This window comes from Lytechinus pictus, chromosome 10 (genome assembly GCF_037042905.1).
Source record: "Lytechinus pictus isolate F3 Inbred chromosome 10, Lp3.0, whole genome shotgun sequence".
NCBI classification, from domain to species: domain Eukaryota; kingdom Metazoa; phylum Echinodermata; class Echinoidea; order Temnopleuroida; family Toxopneustidae; genus Lytechinus; species Lytechinus pictus.
In genome coordinates, this window is record NC_087254.1 from 14,124,311 (window position 1) to 14,152,251 (window position 27,941).

The following is a 27,941-nucleotide window of genomic DNA, read 5'->3' on the forward strand; positions in this document are numbered from 1 at the left end:
GTACTTGCAAAGTTGATGGTTATTTGGTGAATTAAAGATCAGTTGTGATCAGTTTGTTGTTTGTGAAAATTTAATGCGTTATTAAATTGAAATTTAATGCATGAGTGATCATGAATTGGGTGCAGCATTTTGTCTTATCATGTGGGTCTCAACAATGTGTTCACGACAGTCAGGAGAAGAGGGGGTAATATGACTTAGGTAGGTGAAGTACGTTGATGGGATAAAGGTCAACAGAACATTTAGCAACCCCTCTCTCAATCTCACCCCCCCCCCGCTTATCTCCTCCTGAGAAACTAAGCTCAGCTAAAGTAGGATGGGCAGGAATTAGCCTTACAGTTTTTTTGAGTGGTTAGTCCTTTGGAACTTGTTAAGCTAAATTAATGAGTGAGATAAGTTTTGGTTTCTTAGGCAAATTTCATGAGTTACTAAATTGTAATTTAATGCATGAGTGAACAGGAATTTTAATTTTATTGTTGCATATTCATCTTGTGAACCTCAGAAGTGTGTTCGTGAGAGTCAGAGTAATGTGATGGTACCCGTTACAAGCAAGAGGGCGAGATATGCTAAGACTTGGTTAAAAGGGCATTCCTCTTCTTTTTTTTCCTTTTACAAATTAAAAGTCATATGTACCCTCCCCTCTCCACCTCCATTTCCCAGCCCCCCCCCCTCTCTCTGTCTCACTTCCTGCATCATTTGTAGCCTATTCAAAACTTAACTGCCAAGTGACCGGTGGCTGATGGTCAGTTTTTTTTTTCAATGATTACCAAGAAATTTAATGATTATGATGATTAATGAAATAATTAATTGAAAAAAAACTGAATGTTTGATTGATCACATTGCACATTGAATAAGTTGATTTACTGATAAATTGTTGATTAAATGATTGATAGGAAAAAGTTGATGTCCCAATTCAGAATTAATCATTAAATCAACATTCTGCTCTGGACTTCACGCGTACATGACAATAGCCATCAGTCTCTCAACAGGAGGGAGGGCGGGAGAGAGGGAGGGGGCGGGGGCTGAATGTTCTGTTGACCCTTATTCCATCAACCTACTTCTCTGACTTAAGTCCTATCTCACCCCCTATTCTCCCGACGCCCATGAACACATTGCTGAGATCCACATGATAAATTTGAAATGCTGCCCAAAAAGAGATCCAAATGATAAAGTTTAAATGCTCCCCAAAAAGTCTAACTTGTGTTCACTCATGCATTAAAGTTCAATTTAATAATTTATAAAATTTGCTTAAGCAACCAAAACTGGTCATGGTTGATCATTAATTTATCACATCGCCCTTAACTTTGCAAGTTCGAAAGGATTTGCCTCTCAAAAACTTACATAAATCGGAAGGCTAATTCCAGCCCACCCTAATTTTCATACCCTTTGTTTCAGTGGGCAGTGCTCGCTCAAGCATGAATAGTTTTCCAACTTTTTTGTGTCATTTGAAAGTTGACTTTATTGGCTTTCCATATATGTAAGTCTTTTTCCCCAAAGTGCTACATTTTTTATTTGGCAGCCATTTCAAAAGTGTATAGTTTTTTTTGGGACGCACTGTACTATTTTTAATCAAATTCATTTAATATAGTACCAGGTTTGGAAATCCACTACGTGATCGAGATCCTATAGAATCTGTCGAATATAGCCAGACATTTCCAGGCACCTTCTGGCCATAATCAACGAACGTATAAGCTTGGCCAAAATCTTGTTTGGAGAGACTCTTAAATCTGATCTTCCACATCAACCATCCTCATTCTGCATTTCGGAACTCCGGATGAATTGTTCACATTCTCAATCCCAGTTTTGCCACAGTGTTCTGGTTCACCTTTGGCTGCTTCAGCTAGGTCCAAAATGTTCCTCCTGAACCTGTGTTCCAATAATAGATAATAGTGACACAGACAGTAGAATCTAAATTGCATTTACTACATCTATACCTGCATATCCCTTTCAATAGAATAACTTAGAATAAAGACGTATAAAAGTAGAGAAATCGAGAACTTGCTTTTTGTGACATTGGTGTTGAATGATAGTGAATGTTATAAAGTTGGAGAATGAGTTTAAAAAAAAAATTATTAGTGTGAAAGAGGTAATGTATATTTAGAGTCCCTAATGCCAGAGGTAATTGATAGGCACGCCTTATTTTATTCAGCCCATGATAATTATCATTTGTATTAAAGATATTTCAGGTGTAAATCTGCAAATTAAGTTTGACCTTGCTCCTTAAGGCCACCGCACACCTTACGACTGTTCGCGATCCGATTTTGGAACAAATCGCATTTTGCTCATTTTCTGAAAAAGTTAATGGAACATATAATTTTATTTGAGGTTAAAATTAATTGAAAGAATATATATAACCATTTTGAAAGATTACAAGCCTTTCTTTTAGAGTAAAGGCCAAATTAATTTCAAATCGTATAGGCAATCGTACGACTGCTATGACGTCATTACGACTAGATATTAAATTCGCTTTTATTCTAAGAATTAAGGATGATAGCACAGTTAAAGATTTGAACACAGGCATTCGTACGATGATTTAGAACATTACACAATAAGATATTCCAAGTCTCAATGTTAGCATCAAATTCTACTACATTTTATTCTGAAATCGGGTCGCAGACCAATCGTAAGGTGTGCGGTCGCCTTTACTGAAGTGCATATGGGGCAGACACACCCAGCCAGCTAAAGAAGAAGTATTTGTCATGGGCATGGATTAGCTGCTGATTTACGAGATAATAACCTTCACCATTGCTTTAGTTCTGTATCATCTAAACTCTAAAGCTATCAAGTTTGATAGCAGGAAAACCTGTCTGTGACAGGGTATTTTATCTATTGTTAGTTCCACCTCCCCGAAATGTGCACCCCCATACCACTTTAGTTCCAACTCCCGAGGAAGTGCACACCCCCATGCTCAAACCACCCTACGCCCTTATTGTGTATGATTCTCTATGAGCAATTAATAAACCCTTGGTGTCTTAAACATTTTCAATAACGAAGTAATTGTCAAAGAATGTGCTGTTTGGTAGGGTATGGACTTTGTTGCTAAAGAGCATGTAATTTGTCTTCTGGTGATAAAGCGAAACTATGTTGGCCTTGATCCAGTCCGTAACATTTATCAGTTCAGAATTTACAATCATAACGAGGTGGTTAACGTCATTATGGGAAAAGAAAACATTTGACTCGTCACCGAAAGGTATAAATTAGAGAAAACTTGATGTCTTTTGAATATCATTAATATAAGTAATAAAAAGAAGTGGGCGAAGAGGGCTACCCTATGGTACACCGCAACTTATTGGGAGAATAAAACTCTTGCTTTCGTATAGACGAAGATTCAGGTATGGAACAAAGGCATAAAGAACAGACACCAGTGATGTGAGATATTGGAAATGTTTGGATCCTTTTGACAAGTAGATACGGATGGTTTTTCGTTGATATGGTAGAGGGAGTCCATCATTAGGCGAAGAGATTGTTCATGAACAGAGTGTATTTAATAGTATTGGGATTGAATATTGATGTTGTTTGAGTTAAATTAGTTTGTATTTGGTTAGGATACTTCAGAGAAGTCACAATCAGGATCCGTTGTTTAACATGTTATAGCCTGAGCGCAGGGGCGGATCCAGGATTTTTCAAAGGGGGGGCAAATTTTTCGGAGGAAAATTTTGACAAGCAAAAAAAAAATGTTTTCAACCACAAATTAAGGATATTTCGTATACCGGAAAAAATAAAAACAAAAGGGCTTCAATTTCAAAAGAAGGGGCACACCTATGTTTTAATGGCATTTTTACATTACAAATTTTGATTTTGCTTATCAAGGGGGCACGTGCCCCCTGTGCCCCCCCCCTCTGGATCCGCCAGTGCCTGAGCGCATGAACGGTTGTGAAACGTCAAACGTGGATAGTAACGTTGGAAGAGTATCGTGATTGGAGATCAATTTAGTATTACATGTTTGTAGGGATAAAGAAGATTATTACATGGCATGGCTGATGTGAATATTGTTTTAATTTAGTTGTTCCCATGGATGCACCCCTCCCCAATATGTAACCTCAACAATGTCACATGCACGTGGAGTGCTGTTAAGAGGCTTGGTCGTTCATTCATATACTGTTTTCGTACTTATACCCCCGTCACACACTTATTCGGAATCAGCAGGAATCGAGCAGAACCAGCCGGAATGAAGAACTTTCAAAATTCGTGCCACATTCGGGAGGGAATTTGAAATTTTCACTACTTTTGCAAAAATGTCGTTCGAATACTTAGAACGTCCTTCGATCCCGCCTGGAATGATTCTTGCACATTCCAGGTGTATTGACTGTCGAATGCAACTTGAATACAGTCGGAACACAGGAAGAATATTAAGAATGCTGTTAGAATGCAGCAAGAATATTTAGAATACACTTCGAATACCGTACGAGTGCGGTTCGATTGCTTCCCGTATATGTACTGCCCGAAGTCTGGTTGGAAGGTACCTCGATTGAATTCAGAACGCTGCCGGAAAGGTCGCCGAGTTCGGTTCGAACTTTCAAGAATTCAAATAGAATGCACCTCAAATACTTGAAATGTACTTCGAATGTACTTAGAATGCAACACGAATGTCCCGAACTTATCAAGAATGCCGCCGGAATGGTCCCAGATAGGCTATAAAATGCTTCCGAATCTAGAATTTTCATCAGTCTAGCCCATAACCACCACAGAGTATGGACCTCCTGGACCAAATTACATTGCTCCAGATTGCTGTCCTCCAGCAAGAACTGCTTGAGAGAGATGTGGAGGACGCCAGGAGAAGAAAAAGGAGGAGAAGACCCAGAAGATATCATGACCGGGTGACTTCTACTGCCAAATGACGTATACAACAGCAGCTGGCGGCGTTTTATGCGATTCGGTTTTCTCTAGAATGCGATCAGAATGCCTCGAATGCTCTTAGAATGTCGTAAGAATATTTAGAATGCAGTCAGAGAGCAGTCAGAATGCACTTCGAATGTCGTTCGATATTTCTCCAATTCGAATGCACTTCGAAAGTTTTGAACATGAGCAAAACGTTCAGGCCGGTCACAAGAATGGACCCGAATGTCTGGAACGCACTCAGAATGCAGTCAGAATTTTTAGAATGCGCTTTGAATATCCAGGAATGTACCAAGAATTTTCATTCCGACGGCATTCCTGCTCATTCCGCCTCTAGTGTGACGGGGGTTTTAGGATCATGAACTCTTTACGGTGATGTACATAATTGAGACATTGAAAATGGTTGGATCATTTAACAATTATTGGGATCCCGAATGGGGATGATTTTTGTTGATTATGACGGAGGCAGTACATGACTTGGTTCATGAAAAAGTTGTGGTTCATAGCATTTGAATTAAATACTGAAATGTTGTTTGAGATGAAGTACATGTAGGTGAGTTGGTACTGCACGTTTGGACGGTTTACAAATTGTTTTGAACCTGTTAGCCTGAGTGTAAGGATGGCTGTGACAAGTGGATATTAATGTTGGATGAGTATTGTGATTTGGAGATAGTATTGCATCCTTTTGGAAAGTTGATTACATGGCATAGCGTAAGTGAATATTGTTTTTATTGTTCCCATGTGATACATAGTATAGTAAAATAGCATCCGACGGCTTTATGTGATGAATAAATTAAATAAATAACAGAGACGTGATCAGAACTTAAACAAAGACCGTTATTTAGACTTTCCAAGACCTGAAGGTTCCTTCATTATATTAGGAGACTAAATCATCATTCATTCTACTTGTATAAAGAGATAAAGCTTAGCAATATTGATAACAATAATATCGAAAACAATCACAGTAGCAATGGTGATAATGATTAACCACACGGCATTTACCTTTTGTAGTAATAAGCGACTCCCAGAAGAATAAATACAATTAAGAAGATCAAACTGCAGATAATTACAATAATGGCTGCTGTTCCTTGTGGTTTGGTGTCTGCTGGAACTGTATTATTCTCTCGGACAGGTAGGGTAATATTAACGATAGAGATATCCCTTGATGAGGTGTTTCGCAGGTGGGTAGATATGGCTAGACGGCCACTCAAAATGGCTTCAAACAACAGATGTTTGGAGATGAACGTATGCTCAACTGAAATAAAAGTGAGATATAGTGAAACTCACCTATCCTCAAGAAATTGTGAGAGAATTTTATAAGATACAAAACATTTCATGTTATAGTTTTACTTGCATCATTGTTGCGTTTCATTATTGATTGGTGCGGAAATCAAAGAATAGCGTTCTGGGCCCCGTCTTACAAAGATCGAGTTACGATTGATCCGATCAACTTCAGCTATATGGAAATCTTATGTCATGTTTTTTCTAAAAGAAATTTGCGCAGTGTCTTTTGAAAACTTGGTAAACAAAGAGAAGCACATCGAACTTCAAGAAAAAATGTTAATCTATTTATGAATAAACATCACATCTAGAAATTAATATGAATAAACATGCATGTTAGGTGTTGACGTTGCTGGTTTTTCATATTTGTGGTAGATCAGATCAATCTTATCTCTTTGTAAGACGGGGCCCAGATATTTATTGGTGGTCAAATTTAATAGATTGATTATCCGGTCTTCAACATGAACCAATAACCAATCTCGAGGCGTCTCTCTTACTACTGAATTCTTAGAATAATACCCCTTCATGCATTCATTGAAAAAAATGAATACTGACCGGATCGTCTCTTGACATTTGATATAACTTCTCGTTTCCATTTTGTTAGTAATCCTGAAGCTTCGGAACAAAAATCTTGGCCAGCGGCTTTAATACCATACACGACAAACGAGCTCAAATACGGTTCTCCGTCATCTGCCGTTCCTTTGATAACCGGATATCCGTCAGCAAGCTTTATATCATTTCTCGTTACAAACTCAATCTTTGTACTTCCACTGACAATGGCAAAGAGAGAGAGAGAGAGAGATTTAAAATAGAACAAATTATGTGATACTGCCTGCCATATTAAAACATTAAGTTAAAGCAAACTATATTAAAGGGAAAAAAAAAATCCTAACACTATTGAACACATAAATATTTTTTCATTATAATTAATGTCATTCCGATACTATCTCACCGCCTAATCAGCTAGCTATGCACTTGGCTCAAGCATTGTGAGTTGAGAGTTTTTTGTTTTGTATAAACAAAGGGTACCTAAGGCGCTGATCATTATCATTTTGAAAGTGTTGTAACCAAAGGAACGGTCAATTACTTGGTATACATGTATACGTCAGATGGTCTAAAGGCCCGGTCCCGCTGCACTTACGGATGCAGAGAGGATGTAAAACGGAAAGAAATCTTGCCCTCCGTTTGAAATCGTTATGTACGGTATCCGTTGTGTACTCTTTGCATACGTGTTTCATACGCTCTATATCCATCAGCATCCGTCCACTGTGATTTCATTGTTCGCCCATTTTGTTCATTGTCTGGAGCGGATGAAAACGGATCGGACGGAGCCACCCCGAAATTTTGCTTGTCCGCTGTATCCGTTATGAACACATTTTGTGTCCGTTGGCCAGTATATATTGTATATATATATATATATATATATATACATATATATATACAAATTGCGAGTATACCAAGTTTATCGCTAAAAACGGCAAGAGCATGTTACTTGTGTAAAAAAATATATATATATAAATTCCATTAAAACAAATGTGATTTCATTTTTTTACCTTGCAACCTTTCTCTCGCCTTGGCAGCAGACGTCGAAATTATTGTTGCAGAAGATGTTGAACAGTTGTGTCACTGATTCGAGTAGGGGATCCACAATGTTTGTCCACTGAAGAGTGTTTTCCGGAAACAAATATACAGTAAATAAAACATATGTAGAGGGACTTTATGAGCTTACGATAAAATACTAAGCTTATTGATGGTTTTTATGTAATACATGAAACAACCTATAGATTAAATCAAAGATAGGTGAAAGATTATACTTGTTGAAAATATGTCCTCATTAATAGAGAAAATTTTCTATGGCCAATTGTAACATTGATTTCGTGACAGACTTCGCTTCCAAATATGGACCATATTCTAGTATTTATCTTAATGCCCCATGGATAAATCAACTATAAATATCTATGTTGCTCCTCATCTAGCAATTTTTCGGCCACTTTTAAATCAATGTATTTTTTCTTCAAGATGGAAATCGAAGCGACCGCGACAAGAACCAGAATCAGAATGACATCATTCCGAAATATTTTCAATTATGTAAATACATCCAGTTCATGAACAAAGGGGAATTTAAGATCGTTCTTTACAAACGACAGTTATTATGTGTAGGTCTCAACTATTTGCGGGTTTTATTTTTTTATAATCTTGATGGTTATTCAATAACATAATTATACTTTGTCTTTGGATTTTGAAAACATCTTGTCATATAGCAAGCAAAAGTAATCATTTTCAAATACATGCTCCTGCTTCATTCCAGGTTACATTTCTTGAATTTTGAATTTGTTGCACTCCAAAAGCTATATCATCAGCTGTTCAGTTTAGAAGTAAAGGTGACAGTGTGTGGTAACATAATATGTAATAGGAGATATGTTTATGAACCTGTGTGCAATGTACATACATCCATCCTTGCAAACTTCTGCACACCCTTTCCCGCACACACACACACTTAACTCAAGTACCACAACACAACACACCCAAATTTCCGAACACACAGATCATACAGAAACTGGTAGAAGCGCAGAGAATATCCCTACTGGAATACCACAGTATCCCGCAGTGTGTGCCACAGTGTGTTCACAGTGTGGAACACAGTGTGAAATCCCCTTCCCACTGTTAAATTTGAGTATCTCAACAGTGCGAATCACATAATCACATAGTTGACCATGTGAACACACTGTGATCGGTCACACTGTCAAAGTGTCCACAGTGTAAAAATATCTTCATACTGTTGAATTTGATCACACTGTGTACTTTCCAGCAGGGATTATGTGGGCCTCTCTGAAAACGTTCGATTATTATTTGTACGTACCTGAGTAGTGTTCCCACGAAGATCGATCTGGACTCCATTTCTGAGTTGTGACTTCACATCTAATCAAGATAACATTGTGATGTGTAAACATAGAGTTTTAGGCTTTTAGTGTAAATCATAAAAACTACTTCGGCACAGAGAAGTGACATATCCAAATACGACGCAGGGGCCGCTGTTTTCTTTTAACGAAGAAGGAGGGGGCACTCGCGTTTAATGCTATAATTAATCTGTCAATCGAGTGCGAAATTTATGGTCGGTGCATGTGTAGTGACGTGTTGGCCAATGCATTTCCTGCGAGCACCTTACTCCGGGAGTCGGTTCTCAAGACCCCCATTTCACGTTCTAGTTCCCAAGCACCCCTATTTGCAGAGGACTATATCGTTCTTAAGCCCCCCCCCCCCTATTTCATAAGCAACTTCCATTCCCGAAAGAGTATGGTTTCAGATTTTGGGACAACACACCCCTACCCTTTCAAATAATCCGCGCTGACCATGCCAAAAAAAAATATATTATTCATATTGTACATTTTTGTACACGTTTAATGATGAAGTGGGAGTGCCTGAAACAATCCCCCGCCTGCGGTTCCGGTGCCCCGACAAAACAAAAAAAGCACTTGTTTTATAGGATCGTCGCACGACACAATAAAATGATAAATTACGAATAAATTATACCGTGGGAAGGATTCGATCCACATATTTTGTCCGACAAGTTGTCCGATTTGATAATGTTACTCGACTTTTGATTGACGGAGAAACATGGTAGGCTCTAATTGTCGGGAAAAAAATCCGGCAAGGCCTCCCATGAAACACTGCCCCCATTGTTAGATTTACTGAGCGAGAAAACAATGAGAAAGCTCGAATTCTATTGATTTTGGGATTATTAAGAAAAATAGACGTATAAATCTCGAAGAGACTTACTTTTTCTTGGTTGCTTTGTCAAACTTATTTTTGGACCCATCGCCAACCACACTTTCTTATTTTTTCATTATCTTTATCATTCTATAGAATTATATCAACATTCCTGTCAAGCACGTTTCTTGTTGAGTTTGGTCTTAATCTGTTCAAGGTTGATTAAATACATAACAATGCATATAGACACTCCTATTTTGGATTGATGCTGAACAATAGTAGAGTGGGTGAGACTTACATTGACAATTTTCTCCCTTCGACTGATCTGAGCACAAACAAGAGCAATTACTCTGATGCAAAGTGCCTCCATTATGACATAGCATGCCATTACATGGACCAACAGTTGGGGCAGGTGCTGTAGGAATCACCCTCCTGAATGTTGCCATCACGACATTAGAAAGTGGACTAGTCAGACCCGCGTCATCAGAGGCTCGGAGAGCAAATGCATACGAGAATGATGTGACACCTGGGACGTCCTCAACCCTGATCACATATTCTTCTACTGATCCAAATTGTTTGGGACTTGACATATTCCCTCGCAGAACCTGATGGAATTCCACTCGGGTTGCATCGGAAAAATTTGCCAAAATTAACGCTGAAGACTGTGATACTCTGATGTCATAAGATGCAGCTTTATAAATAGAATGAGTAAGAAAAATGAGCAATTTTGAGGGAGCATAAAAGAAAAAAGCCATGATTTCTTCGTGTTACAGATTTATCACGGAAAATTCTGACGGCAGTGCAATTATACTTACGGCCGTATCCTATGAACATGTGTGGATATATTTTAGAACGAGAGTTTTTATTACTAACAATAATTGGGAGGATAAATTTTGATATTTTGAAACTTAAACAAATTTTCATATTGATAGGTAGGTTTGACATTTCGCACATTTTTCCATATTTCTACCAGGTACCCTTTTACCCCATCTGTGTTGAGTGGAGCACATTGTGGATCAATGTCTTGCCGAAGGAATTCGCCATGGCTGGGATTCGAACCCACGAACCTCTGTTTTAAAATACGGAGAATAATCAAAAGGGCCACAACGCTCCACGTTATAATCAATTAGTGATTAAAAAGAAGATAAGAGGTATTCTTTTTACCAGTTCCCGTATCTAGATCATCACCCGGTGCAGTCCAGGTAAGAACCACGGATGAATCGTTAAGAGATGTCAGTTTAACCCGAAGATCATGGACTCGGTTTGGTGGGAACTGATCTTGGCCCGGTGTAAAATTCTGTGGAAGAGTCGGGACATTGGTGGAACCGGCTGACGAGCTTCTGGTAAAAGGCGCCGCTTTCTCCAACACCAAGTTGTCGAATATATTATCTCCTGGAAGTGGTATGGTGTAGTTTCCTACATTAAATTAAGAAATATATCCAAAAGGTAAAAGTTTGTAAAAGTTTGAAGCGTTCCCTCTCGATCCATTTGAAAAATGGGTCGTGTGGTCCAGTGGTAGAGCATTGGATTCATAATCTCAAGGTTGTGGGTTTGAATCCCCACTCTGCCATTGTCTCCACTTTGATAAAAAGACCCGAGAGTAATATTTGTCGTCTGTAAGGCCAGCCATTATGACTGATTAACCTAGACGTAAAATGTTTCCGAGGTAATTGGTTATATACCAGATTGGCGTTTACCAGCAAAACGCTGTCCTGCCGAGTTCTACGGGAGTTACCATAAACAGAAACAGAAAAAAAACGAAAATCCCAGCTCGCTGGTTGTTTTTACTAAGTCTGCGAATCACATTTTCTTAACATGATGTATCGAATAATTATTGACATTTTAACCTCGAACCCACTCTCTCTCCCTCATCAAACTTGCGATATGAAAGTAGATGTAAATCTTTTCTTTTTAAGATGGCTAGAACGTCTTCACATTATTTATTTTAATTTAAAACATATTTATTCGAACACACACACACTATATATATAGACCCAAAAAAGAAGCTTTTTATTATGACATATGATATATACATTTCATATCAACCTCGGTCATCGATAATGCGGTTTATAGGTTTGCGATTAGTCGAAAATTAATCTAATCAGATTGTATACCTATAGATGTATCTGAGACCACGTAACCGTCATCTGTGATGTTGATGAAGGGCATTGCTGGCGACCCTTGTGAACCAACCAAGACCATAGCATTTCCATCATTCTCTGCCGTGATACTGATACCATAGTAACCTTCCCCAGTGTAGTCAAGAAATGATCGGCTGTACACACCATCATTTGCAGTGATATCGGCACCTTTATTGTAATAATAATACAATAATAACAATGATAATAATAACAATGATAATAACAAGAAAAATGATATACATCTTGTTATATAGCAATTGATACAAATGTTTCTAAACCCTGCATACTATTACTCTGGCTTGAGCACGGCTACCCTGATCGGACTCTCGAGCATTCAATAAATTCTTTCCTACCGGATTATCGTTTACAACACCTGGAGAGAGGCTTACTTACTTTACTTACTGCCCATTATGCCGGGTGGGCACGTAGGGCAGCAACAAAAGTCCTCCACTCCACTCTGTCCAAAGCCAAGCGCCGTAGTGTCCCCCAGGTGCAGGTCAGGTCCCTCATTTCCCTCTCTACGGTCCTTCTCCAGGTGTTCTTGGGTCTCCCCCTCTTCCTCTTCCCTTCTGGAGTCCAATAGAGTGCCGTTTTGGTAATGCTACCATCCTCTTTCCTTAGCACATGGCCAATCCAGCTCCAGCGTCTTCTTTGTATAATGCCTTCCATGCATCCCAATTGGCATCTATCATATAGTTCTTCGTTTGATATCATATTCGGCCAAAAAATGCGACATATTTTCCTTAGAGATTTGTTGTGGAAAACTGATAACTTATGAAGGTCTTTCATTGTAATTCTCCAGCATTCTGATCCATACAAGAGAGTTGAAAGGACGCAACTTTGATAAACCTTTAGTTTGGTTTTGATACTCAACTGTTGTGACTTCCAAATAGGATTCAGCATAGAGAATGCAGTCCTTGCTTTGTTCAAGCGATTCATTATATCTATTCCTGCACCTCCATCATGTGTCACAATGCTTCCAAGGTACGTGAATTTATCTGTTGTTGGAAGGTCTTCGCCATTGGCTTGTATACTTGAGGGGTTTTCAACATTAAGTGTCATTACTTCAGTTTTCTTCTGATTGATCCTCAGCCCAATTTGATGTGCAAAGTTAGTAAGGCGGGATGTCTTCTCCTGCATGTGCCGGTGGGTATGAGACACCAGAGCCAGATCATCTGCAAAGTCTAAGTCTTCAAGTGTTGAAAAGAGTGACCACCTAATACCCCTTTTCTGATCTGCAGTAGCCTCCCTCATTACCCAATCAATGGCCAGGTTGAACAGTAATGCAGACATAACACAACCTTGTCTCACTCCAGTTTTCACCTGGAAACTCAAGTCACTATTCCCAACCCTGCAAATGAAGTTGTCGTAGAAGCTCTTGATAATGGCTACTACAGGCTGGGGAATGCCGTAACTACGCAAAATTCTCCATAAGCTGTCTCTGTGTAAACTGTCAAAGGCCTTTTCGAAGTCTACAAAATTAATGTATAACTGCCTTTGCCATTCTGTGCATTGCTCAATAATGTTGCGCAGGACAAAAATCTGATCAATGCACCCTCTTCCTCTTCGAAAACCAGCTTGTTCTGGTCTCAGTTGCTCATCGACAGCCCTTGTTAGTCTCTGGATAATAACTTTTGTTAGAATCTTGCTTGGGATAGACAATAGCGTAATACCCCGCCAGTTGTTACACTTTCGGAGTGAACCTTTCTTGGGTAGTTTGATGATGACCCCTTGTAACCAATCATCTGGAACTTTTTTACCTTCCCATATGTCAGTGAAGAGAGGATGCAATATATTTGCAGCCAGTTCTGGATCTGCTTTAAAAAGCTCAGCATTAAGGTTATCTGGTCCTGGTGCCTTACCATTTGTCTGGAGAGAGGCAAATGTAGATAAAGGCCTTGCCAAAGGACGCAACTGCTACGGTTGGATCTGAAGCCCGGACCTTGCGGTTCAAAGTCCGGGGACTTATCCACTGAGTTACAACACCTCTATATTGATATCATTGGTGAAATTATAAACCTACTCAATGCTAATATAAAATCCAATCAGTGTACTGATGGATTTTTCATGAAAGCTTGTTACTCAAAACAACCAAGAAAACATGAGTAATGTAAAATTAAGTGGCAGCATGCACAGGTGTAAAATATGGAGAAGTCACATCAAGCCATTGAGTTCATGGAGTCACTGGTAACATGATATTAGAAGAGGGATAATAATAACAATAATAATAATAAAGATAATAATAGTAATGAAAATAATAATTCTTATTAACACAGGTTAGCCATTTCAGCTGTTATTCTGCATAACATATTATTATCCTTCTCTATTCTCATACGTCGAGCCCCTGACAAAAAGGCAGAAGGTCCCATTTTTAAGCCTCTAGTATGACTCTACCGTCACGGTGGATCGTACCCCGCCATGACCTCCATGAGGCGGGCGCTGTACCACCGAGCCACCATGCCGGGTTAGGCAGGCATCCACTCTAGCCAAGCACCAGCAGCAACTGCCAGCAGTGCAGCGTGGCCAGTGAAAAAAAAATCAAATTATGCGAGAGGAGCAGCTAAATTATGCTAAATCGCGAAAAATTATGCCAAACCGTTATTTTTTTACAAGCCAAAAAAAAAAAAAAGGTTATCAACCTAAATTTTAGGAGTGGCTAACCAAAAAAAAATTTGACAAGCAAAAAAAAAAAAAAAAAAAGGTCATCAACCTAAATTTTGGGAGTGGATGCATGCATGTAAACGATTTCCCCCACTTCTGTTGGTGCTGGCGCCGTTCATTAGTTAGTAGAAATGTGAAAAATGAAAAACAACATGTGGGGGGAAAAAAAATCGATCAAAATTATGCTAAATATGCTATTATTATGCCAGATTCTTTGCTTAAAAAAAGTCTAATTATGCCAGCATAATTAATTATGCTGAAAGGGTCTAAATTATGCCAGAAAGCATAATTATGCCAGTTCTGGCAACGTTGCAGTGGAACAATGATAAAATTGAAATTTACCTGCACCATTGTCTAGGAGATCATATGTTATAATATCACCTCCCGGTCGTTCCACACTTGCTTGGATGGATGCATTTATAACAGGCAGGGACCCTTTTGTGACCTCCGCATATGTGACAAGTGCTTTTAAATTCTCAGATTGTTCTAAGATCGAAGTGCTGGTGTAGGACTTCACAATTATAACGTTTTCTTCTTCCGCCTCTTCGGGATTTGGTGAAGAATAGCCGGAAAATGTCACAGACTGTGTTCCAGGATACTTGTTTTCAATTTGATAAAACCATCTGCCGGACTGTATAGAATTGAATGAAATGAAATATGGTCTACCTATTTTATGAAATGAAATATCATATATATATGTATGAGTCTTGATAAACATCTTTTTTCGGAGTTTTCTCATGTACACTGAATATTGTTATTGAATGAAGCCACTCCTTTCAGATATTGTTAAAACAGATGGATGGAGTAAGAAAATTGTCAGAATTAAACAGAATGCCATGATGTCCATGTAATTGTTTTATACATGGCATTTTTTTTCTAAAAATTTACTCCAACCCGCAACCAAACGCATGGGGTGTGTCACGTTTATTTTACCACCATTTTGAATATCAAATGATTTTGTTACTATTCTTTATCCCGGTTTATGATGTAAAATAGGCGGAGAACATCCAAAATCAATAATTGAAATTAAAAAAGAGCATATACAAGGAAACAACCTGAAAACCGACAATATATAATACTTTAGCAATGTTGTAGAAATACAAAGCAAACATACACTTAAAACTGAAGGCCTGCCCCCCCCCCCCTGCTGGCATACAGATGTCGGACTTGGAGCCATGGACCCCTCCCCCCCAAAAAAAAAAAAAAAAAAAACACGACAAAGAAGGAGGGGAGAAAGAAAAGGAAAAGAAACTGGGTGGAGTATATATATAAAAAAAATACATATCATGTCCAAATCTATCACATGATTAGATTTTTGTATTGAAAAACTTAATTTTATTGGCTCGCTTTCTCCGCTCGCCGCTTTTTTTCAGATTATGCCCTTTAGCCCTTAAACATTTAAACTGAGCCCCCCCCCACACACACACACCTAAACTAATGAACGTAGAAGGTTTTTTTACGATTTTACCTCTGCTTTACCGTCGATTACAACGTTGATGACCTTCCTTTGGACATTGTCACTATATTCAGGACTACCAGGCGATATAGTCGTGTTGTTCGGCTGGGTTAGGGTAAGTGTAACTCCTAATGCAATGAGGATAGCAGTCATTGGTTATAAAATTTACAGGAAAAAAATATTATGATGATAATAATTAAAGTGATTATATATGCAAATACATATTAAAATACTGATAGCAATATCAGTATTAATCTTCTTTTTTTCCTCTCTTTTCAAATACCTCAAATCTCCTATATATGTAAATAATGGTGGGGGTGTTTGAACTTGAATACACAAACGAAAAATTGTTTTTTCCTTAATTAAAAAGAAAAATTTGAAGTTGAATCGTAGTTTTTTCTATTTCGTTTTCAAGAGTATGTCGGGATTAAAGGGGATAATCCTTGTCATTCACATTACATTCTCGATCAATGTCGTGACCCTCGCCACTGACCACGTTATAAATCTGTTTACCGAGGTAGCGGTCTCTCTCTCTGGGAGTCAAGAGAGTATTTTGAAATAATAGTAATGATAATTTATAACGTTTTATTTATCCAGGGTAGTCACTTCAATTAGGAAACTGCTCTAAGAGCGGGCCTTGCGTAACATTATGTCATTATTACCCTTCTCCAATCTAAATGCTGAGCGCCAGCAAGAAGGCAGGGTTTTCATAAGTCTTTGGTAGGTCTATGACTCGGCCGAGAATCGAACTCACGACCTCCCGTTCATGAGGCAGAGGCTCTACCACTGAGCCACCATGCCCTTTAGAATCATCTTTTAAAATCCCGTATCATAAACGTATCAAATACAAACGATAAATGTGCACATTACCTGGTGTGACATCTGAGCCTTCAGTGTAAGTTACTATGAACTGGGTCCTGAAGCCTATCGAGGGATCAATATCGATGTGTCCTGATTTCACGTCTCCGTCGCCAAGAGTAGCACCTATTGCACAAAGCTATGAGGTACAAGAATTATGGACTCTATTATATTTTTATAGCATTATTGCATTCGATAAAACAATATTAAAAATGAGCGCTATGTGTATTTCGTATTCATTAAAATCATTATCATTGTTAGGGGATCTTCCAACGATCGAGGCAGAGGGCCCACGAGGCCAAGGATTATGACCACCGGCGCGGCGGATCCAGGGGGGGGGGGGGCACGGCCGACCCTTCGAGAGGCACAGTTAAAATTTGCAATGTAAAAATGCCGTTAAAACTGAAGTGTGCCCTTCCCCCTTTGAAAGTGAAGACCTTTTTTTTGCTTGTCAAATTTTTTTCTCGGGAAAATGTACCACCCTTTTGGAAAATCCTGGATCCGCCCCCTGGGTTTGTCTACAACAAAATTGTATTCTAATTTACCTAACCTTACAAACCTTACTTTTGGTTTCTTTATATTCCCTTATGAAGGTGCACAGTTGACGTCTATGTTGTTAAAATGAATATTGTGTTTTCCAGAGTGTATAATTCAGTTTACTCTGAGATCCAGGCTATAAGTGGAAAATATTTCGTTGTTCGTAATCTTGTGATTATCAAGATTGTTGGCATTATTGTCATCATTGTTAGTATATACCTGCGGTATCATAATAACTATCAAAATTTTCATTATTATCATATTGTTATTCTAAAAAAATCATCATCACTATCAATTTCTTACCAATCCCCATTCTTAAACTATATAATGTCTTAACGTTAAGATATGTATTTTAGCGACTCTCCATTCCCATTTTCATTCCCCTAAAATAGTGGACTTTATGATGACGACAATAACAGATTGGTAAAAAGGGAATAATTCTTATCGGCTGGGAAACAACCACTCCATTCGTATTATCGAAGCGACGAAGAATTGTTATCTTTTTTTACTGCTAGTCAACGTAGTCATGATATTGCATAATATAAAAAAAAAATCACATTTGTACTTTTCTCTATGCTAAATAGTATTTATTGTGCATCCAAAAATACCTCTACGCGTTTTGTTCCTTTACAGCTCCGAACAGTTTCACTGAGAGAAGTGGTTAGACTAGCAGAGCCATCATTATCACCATAAGAGAAAGCACGGCCTCCTAGATTGTATTCAAAAGTAAATGGTTACTGAATAATGTATGTTTGTTTACTTTTTGGTAAGGGTACTATTCTTGAAACACTCTTCACATACTTCCATGCTCATATGTACGCACACAACAGACCATCACACACACACACACACACACACCCACACCCCCACAAACACAAACACACCCTTACACACATCCTGGCAGACAGACAGACGCACTCTCGATCGTCCGCGAACACGAGCATACTCATATCCATGCACATCTTTCACTTCGCACGTCGGAACGAGTTGGTCGGAGGAAGGTCGGAGTAACTCTGTCCAGACGGGAACTACTCCGACGTTGCTCTGACTTGGCTTCCTCCGACCTTTCCTCCGACGAACTCACTCCGACCAACATAGCCCGAACGAGGCTAACATTCTTGTCAATGTCAGCTGAACCCGGGGGGCCACCTACATTGACGAGTGGATACCATGCGCGACCAAAAAAAAACACGTAAAAAGGATGTCTTTTTCAAGATAGGGCACGTTACGTACGTAACGTGATAAGGGTGTCAAAAACTAAAAAAATAATGAAAAAGGGTATCTATTTCGCTAGGAGAGTTACGTGTTTAGGGTCAAATTTGCGGGGATGATAAAACAAAATTAAACTGTTTTATAAAGGATGTCCTTTTTGCCCCAACACTACGTGTTTAGAGTCCGATTTGCACTAGGTGTGGAAGGTGGGGTCGTACTAAACCAAATGATGTGTAAAGGTAAAACCAACGACCGAAGGACCCGTGACATAACAATAGAATATTCCTGTACTTGTTTAGGGGTTCATTTTAGGGAATACTTGCCAAGAGTATCGTTTTGTTTCCAATACTTGTTAAGGGTAGGGTTTCACATGCCAATACTTCTTGTTAAGGGGTGCATTTTCAGAATATGGAAAATACGTGTTTAGGGTGCTTTTCGAGACCCCATGGACGCGCATGGTATCCACTCGTCAATGGAAGTGGCCCCCCCGGGCAGCTGGAACAGTTACAAGCATCGAAATCGTTCCTTCCAGCTGCATATGGCCTCGCACTTCGCGCTTGATCGAACGATAGAACCGTTTCCAAACTCGTCTTCAGTGGCTTAATTCTTTCACTGTTCGTGAGATTAATGGGTTTTTCTGTTTCCTTCCTTTTTTTCCCAACTTACCTCTTTCCTTTTCCTCAACTTACCTCTCTCCTTTTCCTCTTTCCCTGTCTCACTCTTGTTTTTCTTATATCCCCTTTCCCCCTATCATGACAGCAAAGGATTCGAAGATCATGAAGATGGACCTATATACGCACCTGTTTCCAGAGATACTGTATTCAGTTCACCGTAAGCGTCATCTCCTATAGCCACTGTGTGGACTCTCACCCCTTCCGCCAGTAAAGTCTGTCTTATAGTGTGGGAAGCAAAACCGCCGTCTTCTCCATCAGTCATCAATAAAATGTCTGCTCCAGCAAGGTCTCCTGACGGATGTTCTCGCAACACCTGCAAGATTTCGTTGAAAAAGAATTTTAAAAAATACAGTACAATGATTACACACAATCAATTATATTCGCAATCTTTGCCTCCCCAACCAGTAAGCCAGTATTGAAGAGTATAATTAAAATAATGGATCATGAAAGATGAGATGGATAAAGTGACAAAAAATGAAGATGGAAAGGAATTGAAAAAAAGTGAAAAAGTCAAGGAATTTAACTAAATAAATAGGAAGATGAAATAAAGGGAAAATAAAACTAAAACAAAGCAATAATATTAAAAAAAGAAAAAAGAAAGATTTTAGTACCTGCAGTCCAGTCTCTAAACCACATCCAATACATGTCCCGCCCGATGCGACAAGGTTCAAGCTGTCAAGTAACGAAGATCTTTCGGTTGATGAATTGACCTGTATCAACCCATGTATTATATCAGTGCTATCGGTAAAACCAACCAAACCAACCCATGTTCCTTCAGTGACCAGATCAATAAAAGCAGTGGATGCACTCTCCGCTTTCGTAATTCTGCCATTCGTCTAAACAAGAGGAAAATAAATTTAGAAGTATGATGACATGGCACAGATAAAAAACAGCTTTTAATTACCTTTTGTACCTGATTAAAAATATTCCAGTTAATTGATTTAATGCATGTATAAGAAAAAAAAATTGATAATAAAAACCATATACAAACAGGATCTACATGAATAAAGTAACTCACATCCATGCTCCCCGATGTATCAATGACTAAGACTATACGACAGTCATCACTACTTCGAGCTTGTGCCAGTGTAAACGATGGCATAATGTCAACATCACTCAATTCCCGAGGTGGTGAGTTGTTGTCTGTTGAGAACAATTTATAATCACGATTCACAGATGGGAACAAAATAATTCTACTTCATTTATTTACAAGACCAGTACAAAGATATTGTATCAGCATCATATAGGCCTACTCAATTCAATTTCATGCATTGGAGCACTGGTGCCGTACCGATGAGGGGCGCTTGACACGCCCCCCCCCCCCTCCTCCCCCCCCAAAAAAAACAGGTGGTTCATGAACGAGTCTCGCCAGATTTCGCGTTCAATATAACAAGCAATATGTTATTTTGACCCCTAGATGACATTTGACTCTATCACCCTCATGAACATACATGGAGTGTTACCCAAGGATCATTGGTACCAAGTGTGTACAAATTGATTCCGAAATAAAGAAATGAGAGCAAGTTAAAAAAAAAAAAAAAAAATCATGCACACGATGGCCTCATATACCCTTTGACCCCTAGATGACCTTTGATCCCATCAGCCTCATGACCACACAGAGGTATTACCCAAGGATCATTTTTACTAATTATCAGTACAAAGGGTACAGAAATGAAGAAGTGAGTGCAAGTTAAAAATCTTTAAAAATTTATATACATAAGGCCTCATATCATTTGACATTTTGACCCCAGATTACCTTTGACCCCATCATTCTCATGAGCACACCTGTGATATTACCCAAGGGTCATTTTAACCCAGTGTGAATACATTATCAATGCAGAAAATAAAGAAATGAGAGGAACCAACTAACAGACCAACAGGAAAATTAATGAAAGGTATCTGCCGAACATCGTTCGCGAGACAAAGGCGATACAAATTGGGATTAAAGGAAAGAAAAAATTGTGAAATCTGGCAATAATTTCTGAATATTTTCTTTAGAAATGTTGCCCCATACGCCATATCTGGCCACCTCAAAATTTCTGGCTCATATTACGCCACTGTATTGAAGAATTGTCATTAGAAATAGTAAACGATGTCTTTATCAAATCCATTTCATAATTCGTTACGTTTACTCCATATACTGTCTATACATCTTTTTGTCGGTTCGCTACTTCATCTTTTGATTGCATGTTCGAGAGGGATAGGCCTAACACATTGTTTCATCTCTCCTTTGCAAAATATTTCCATGTACATACACCAATGAGATTTATAGTGATATCATATAAAAGAGTTCATCATTATTTTTGTTAATACTTTCGACATTGAAAGCTCTCTAACAAATATGACATCAATATGACAAACAAAATGAAAGGGCTAATATTTATAGCTTAAGTATCGTAATGTATTAGTATCGACGAAAAAACGAAAAAGTTGAAATAATGAATGACGATAAGTAATTAGTCAATGCTTTTTGGCCAATCATAATTTATTAAAAATTGCTATTATAGGGGCGCTATCAGTCTTAGTACTCAAACAGCTTACGCAAACTAAGCGTGACTTTTTATGGCGTTATATTGACCAATAACCGATTTCTGCGCCCGTTTGCTTGGCAACAAAAATGTAGTAGTTTCCATGGTCACTCTTAGATTGCTCTTACTGCCATAATTGAAATTTAAATGTGTTTGTACTTTCGCACTAGTACGTTCTGTCCCCATCGCGATTGCAAAAACTCCCTATTTTTGAATGACAATTTGCTTTTAAATAATGCTTATAATAATATGCATGTATCACCAACACGTACCTTTGAAGTCTTCGTGCTCCCTCATAACTTCCCATGCACTCCTTGATTCACAGAGACGATTGTGTTTGTTGGGTGCTTCTCTGTTGTGAAGGTTACCAGGATCGTTTTCATCGTTGTCACAAAAGTTGCTTATCTTTTAGAGAAGGGGTGGTGTGTATATTTTTAACTCCGAGTTATTATTATTATTATTCATCCAATCATCAGATCATGATCCTTAAATATAATTTCTACTCTCATTGTTCTAAATTTAATTTCTTCCTTATCTTTTGTAAGAATATTTGCATGGAAATCAACTGCTTTCATGTTTGACGGGGTCAGCCATTTAACAAGTCTTGTGTCTTTTATCGGTCTCTTTTTCATTTCTTCTTTTATTTCAAAGCGTAAAACAAACTTAACTTCTATGAAGATACCCAACTACTGAGAAGGAGATACCCATCTACTGAGAAGGATGAAGACCTTGAACTGGCAGCATGACTGCTGGGATCATCAGCACTCTTCTAGAATCTCAGGTAAAAGGTAAGCCTAAAAGCATTTACGCTAAGAACTGATAATAGGGGGTTCCGCAATCGCGACGGGGACAGATTCTACAACATTCGGCGAATCAAACAGCAGTTTCGTCCTGTGCTCTGGACTAACGACCTATTTGCAATTGCGATCAGCTGTCCCGGTTCACCAGTTTTCAACAAAGACCTCTCAGCTGTTCAGCTGTGATTTGACGGATATTTTCAATAGATTCTCTATGTTGTAGAATCTGTCCCCATCGCGATTGCAAAAACTCCCTATTTTTGAATGACAATTTGCTTTTAAATAATGCTTATAATAATATTTGGAATTATATAGCGCTTTTTGGCTGAGGACGCAAAGCGCTACTATTATTACCCCAACTCTCGTCACTCTTGATATGTGGTACCCTAGTGTCCTTTGGTAAGGCATTAATCCTCATTACCAGGTCCTTCGGAGAGGACATTAAGCCGTCGGTCCTCTGGTTGCTTGCTACAAGCATTCATGCTTTCTTAGCAATCAGGTAAAAATCAATCAATCACTCTGGACATGGGTCAGGATCCAGCTTTTCCATCAAGATTCAAGACGAGATTTCAGAAATTTCTGAGTAGCATAGAGAAGCATAAATCTAGCGTTCTTATTGGCTGGATAATGTTGCAAGGAACATGCCTGGGTAATTTGAAGAAATTACCACATTCCTTGGAGAGGTCCCAGCGTGGAAACCGTTGGAATGTGTGTGTCTATGTCTGTGTACGTGGTCTCTTTGACCAATCAGAGTGCGGTATTCTTGTTTTCAAGGTGCTGAATGTACTTGGCCCATGAAAAGGTAGATCCTGACCCATTTCCAACACCTCTTCTTATACAACCTATTTTATGTTAAAGCTTAGATCTTCAGCTTTATCATGAATTAAAAATCATATGGGCTCAAGCAAAAATGTAAAGTGTAAAAGTAACAACTTTTGTCAGGTGAAAATGGTTATTTTGTAGCATGTTTTAGATCGAAAGTTTCACCTTCATCACAATTTTTAAAATCAATTCAAACACATGACTCAAAAGAATGATTCTTCTTCTTTACAAGATACCAAGATTATGAAATTTGATATATGTTTAGAGCAGCGATGACAGAAATAAAATGGGTGTTAATTGGTCCGCATCAAGCTCATTAAATATGCAAAAACCTTTCTAGTCCTGAATATCACTGGGATAAATGAAGCTGCTTTTTGAGGACCTGCCGACTGACTGGATTTGAACCTATACACTATCGCAATGCATATTGCTATTGAGGCATACTGTACCTCTTCAAATATTAGAAGAGAAGTCATGATAGATCCAGTAGCAGACCCGGGTCCTCTTGGCGTTACCATACACCCTTCTTCATACCCAATGTCTTCGTCTCCCTGGCATTCTACATAGCGATGTTTGTCCTCATCTGATCTGATGGTTATCATTGGTGTAACCTCAATTCCCAGGCTACACCTACATACAAATATACATTATGAAATTAGAACAAGCCAGTCTAAATATGTATTGATTGTTTTGTAATAAGAATTATGATATCGCCACCTTTATTCGTCATAATATTTTATGTCAAGATATTGTATTATTATCATTGTTATAATTCGTAAATTCCTGCAAAGCAATTGAAATTGAGGAAATTTCAGCCATGTTAATGGAGAAGTCCTTATCCTTAATTGCCTCATACTATAAAAGCCAATTCAAACTCCCCATAATTATGTGTAATGTTGCTAGAATGTTTTTTTTTCTACATTTACTAATTTATAACTTCCTTATTTCACGACCGACTTTGTTGAAACTTCTCCAATATTCGCTTCTCTATTTCTTTTCTCGATAGACCTTCACCTTCCAATTTGTATTAGATTCCTCTTTATATTCCCAAATCATGTTAAACTTCAACTTTATTCTAAAATCACTCTAAAATAATGAAGTTCTTACGCAACTTACACCACGGGCTTGTATTTTCTATCTTCCATGGACTGGTAGAAATGACGTATGTCATTTTGGTCACCCACTGGATCCGGGTATTCATTGAATAATCCCCATCTGAGATGTCCCCATTCATGTACCAGCACCTTTCCTATAGAATCATTATTTAGATTTTTTTTAAAATCAGTTCATTTATCTTTCCGAAACTTGACACAGTCTGAAAATATATCATGGATTCATTATACATATACTATAGCTGTTAAATCAACTTAATCCTAAATTGAACTTTGACTGTACAACATATATCTATCTGAAACGGGGGAGGGGTCCAGGATTTTACAATGGGGTGTAGCAGACAAAAATTGATTAAATTTGTTTCGCTATAAAATTGGGGCAGGCAATAACAAGTATAACAGATATTGGGGATACATTGAAACAATAATATAAAAATGTATTCACTTCAAAATAAACTCCTTATCCCCCCCCCCCCTCCTCGGAAATTTGTAAGCCCAAGAGAAATTTCATCCACACATAAAAACAATGATGTTGGGCCAAATAAGAAGGAACGTATGCCTGTCTGTTGTGTCTGGACTAAGAGTCGATCCATGACTATCCCAATCAGTTTTAATGATAACGGGATAAGAAGATTATCGCACTAGAAAAAACGGAATGTTAAAACAAATATTACTCAATGTCCCCGTTTTCCCAAAAGATGACAATTAAAATCATGATGTCATAATGATAGTGATTGTAATGAGAGGCAAAGTTTTCCTCAAAACTATATTGTACGTAATAACATCCGATATCACATTGCTATAATTTAAGTCCGGTCGACCGAAAATATCAATAAATTTTATAGGAAGGGATAACGCCTAATAAGCATATAACTTATGAATGATCATTACCTAAGGGTCCATAAAAATTCGTGTATCCAGGGTTCGTCAGGAATTCTTCGATGAAATGAATGTAGCTTCCGGGCTTTCCGCATCCCTGGACCTGATGGGTGTAAGGACCTGGGGCCCACAGAGGATTTGGCTGTGCCACCCGGATGTCAGCCATGTCAAAGGTCAATCGTCCTGGTGATCGATACTCCGGTCTTGTTGTCCAGTTTGATGGGATTAAAATGGTGACACTTTTGAAGTATACTCGTTTTCGTGTCGCCTGATACAAATAACGTGACCCATCGATGAAAATTTTCTACGAAATAAAAATTGTACAGGACATAAAACTTCTAAGCCATACGAGAAAAAGAGGAAACTATGATATGCGCTCTTAAATATACATATTTAAAAAAAAAAAAAAAGGAGTAATGAAATGATGCTTGTAAACCATAGACAATAGCTGAACAGACCTGAGAGAAGAATTTGAAAAATTCCGAAAGTTCAGACGAATGGAGACGGGAGGGAATTGACGTTTGAGCCATGGTTACACCAAAACCGAATTATCCGGAATAAATTCGGACCGATTCTGCCAGAATATGGCCTGATCAGATGGATTCTGTGGATTCAGCATCTATTCATTACTTAATCGGGGAGCTCCCAGAATCAGAGTACACATAATTATTCGGGAGGATTCGGGAGTATGCTATTCTCCCTCCCCGAATGCGAGAAAATTCGAAAGGGATTTGGGAACATTCGTGCAGGGATTCGGCTCATTTTGAAATGTTCAAAACAAGCCGAACACCCTCCAAAATACTCCCGAATGTGGCCATGACAAATTTATTCGGGCCACATTTGGGATGTATTCGGATGGAAATCGGTTGGATTCCGGGTATTCTGGGCAGTCAATTCTTGGCGATTCTTCTCTGATTCGGGATCAATTCCGGAAGTATATCAGACTCGGGGAGCTCCCAGAATCAGAAACGAATTGGTCCCAATTGGTTTCAAATCCATCCGAGTAAGGTCATATTCGGGCAGAATCGGTCCGAATTTATTCGGGAGAATTATTTTTATTATGTAACACTGGCTTGGATTTACAGCACTCTTTCGAGATGACAACTGCATGGAGGGGTAGGGGGAGTTCTCTTGATAGGGTGCGTTGAGAGAGGGGTGTCCGATTTGGTTGTTTGTTTTATTTCCATTATAAACGTAATATAGAAAAAATATAAATTATGCATGTAAAGAAACACAAAGAATAACATATACAATAAATAATATAAATAATGAATAAATAAATTCTTGACAAATTAACGTAAACATAATAAAGAAGATAAAAGATAAAAGGCTAAGGCAAGAGACTATCAGAAAGCTCATTTTCAGCTTCACTAAATTATTGAGTGCAACCAGTCTTCTATATGAAGAAGAAAAAGAAGAAGAGTAAGAAAAAAAAGAAAATAAATAAATCTAAATCCATCTCGCTTTATCTATCTCCACCTCCCCCTCTCTTCTTCAATCTCTCGCGTCCCCCCCCCTCTCTCTCTCTCTCTCTCTCTCTCTCTCTCATTCTATCTCTCTCTGGTGGTTCAAATGGATTCACTTACCTTTATTGCAGGTATCAATCTATCATTCTCTTCCAGACTTTCATCAATAGCTACCACAATATTGGTATATCCTCCGTTATCCAGAACAATAGATGACTGTGATATTGCTCCTACTTGTACAATAAAAAAATATGCTATTCCGAAGATGAAAAGATAAACAGCTGACTTGAAATCCATTTTGATACAGTATTAGATACAATAAATGAATTCTCATAGAAAAATCTTTGATGCCACAACATTGATCCCCAGAAGTGATGTGAGTCCCTCTCCTACGAAGAGTTGTGATTTAAATACATTTTCTCTCAATCGTCTCCAATTTCACTGTCACGGACGCAATGTTCCATGTTTGCCATCCCATAATGATAAACTCTCAGCTTCACATCGTGGCGGATTCAGTTTACTTCATTTTTTTAATCCAAATTCTTTCCTTTTCGACCGCATGAAGAGTTCTTAGGTTGCGGATGAATCTCAATATATTTAACAAACTTTGTCATCCATACCATCTCGAAACCAATCGGGGAAACCCCTTTCAACTCTCTCCACCATGTCCACTCACATTATACTATGGTTGCCATCCCATCATAATTCACTTGGTGGATTCAGTTTACATGTCCCATCCGTGCAGGATTCATCGAATTTCATTCCTTTTTCGCGACCCCATGCAGGGTTCTTCGGGCGTGGGTTTCAGGTTTCCCCTTTTGTAACCATGGCATCCATACCAACTAGAACTTATCAGAGAAACCCCCCTTCACCCCCCGGCGCCACTCACAACATACTGTGTTTGCCATCCCATAATGATACACACTCGCCATCCCATCGCATCGTGGTGGATTAAGTTTACATGCCACATCCATGC

At 38.5% G+C, this 27,941-nt stretch overlaps 1 protein-coding gene across 1 annotated transcript; it reads right to left on the reverse strand.

Moving 5' to 3' along the window:
- LOC129270221 (calcium-activated chloride channel regulator 1-like) lies at positions 1-27,651 on the reverse strand. The gene is made up of 20 exons (XM_064105381.1): positions 27,086-27,651; positions 25,512-25,803; positions 24,625-24,757; positions 23,958-24,138; positions 22,162-22,294; positions 20,380-20,504; positions 19,973-20,197; positions 19,488-19,674; positions 18,084-18,184; positions 16,951-17,077; positions 16,093-16,208; positions 14,967-15,255; positions 11,937-12,131; positions 10,987-11,238; positions 10,121-10,513; positions 8,975-9,033; positions 7,668-7,774; positions 6,670-6,884; positions 5,836-6,088; positions 1-1,863 (listed from the first exon to the last, which is right to left on the reverse strand). Exons 1-20 carry the CDS (start codon positions 27,260-27,262, stop codon positions 1,719-1,721), a joined length of 3,705 nt encoding a protein of 1,234 aa, XP_063961451.1. The 5' UTR covers positions 27,263-27,651; the 3' UTR covers positions 1-1,718.
- Positions 27,652-27,941: the final 290 nt, after the last annotated feature.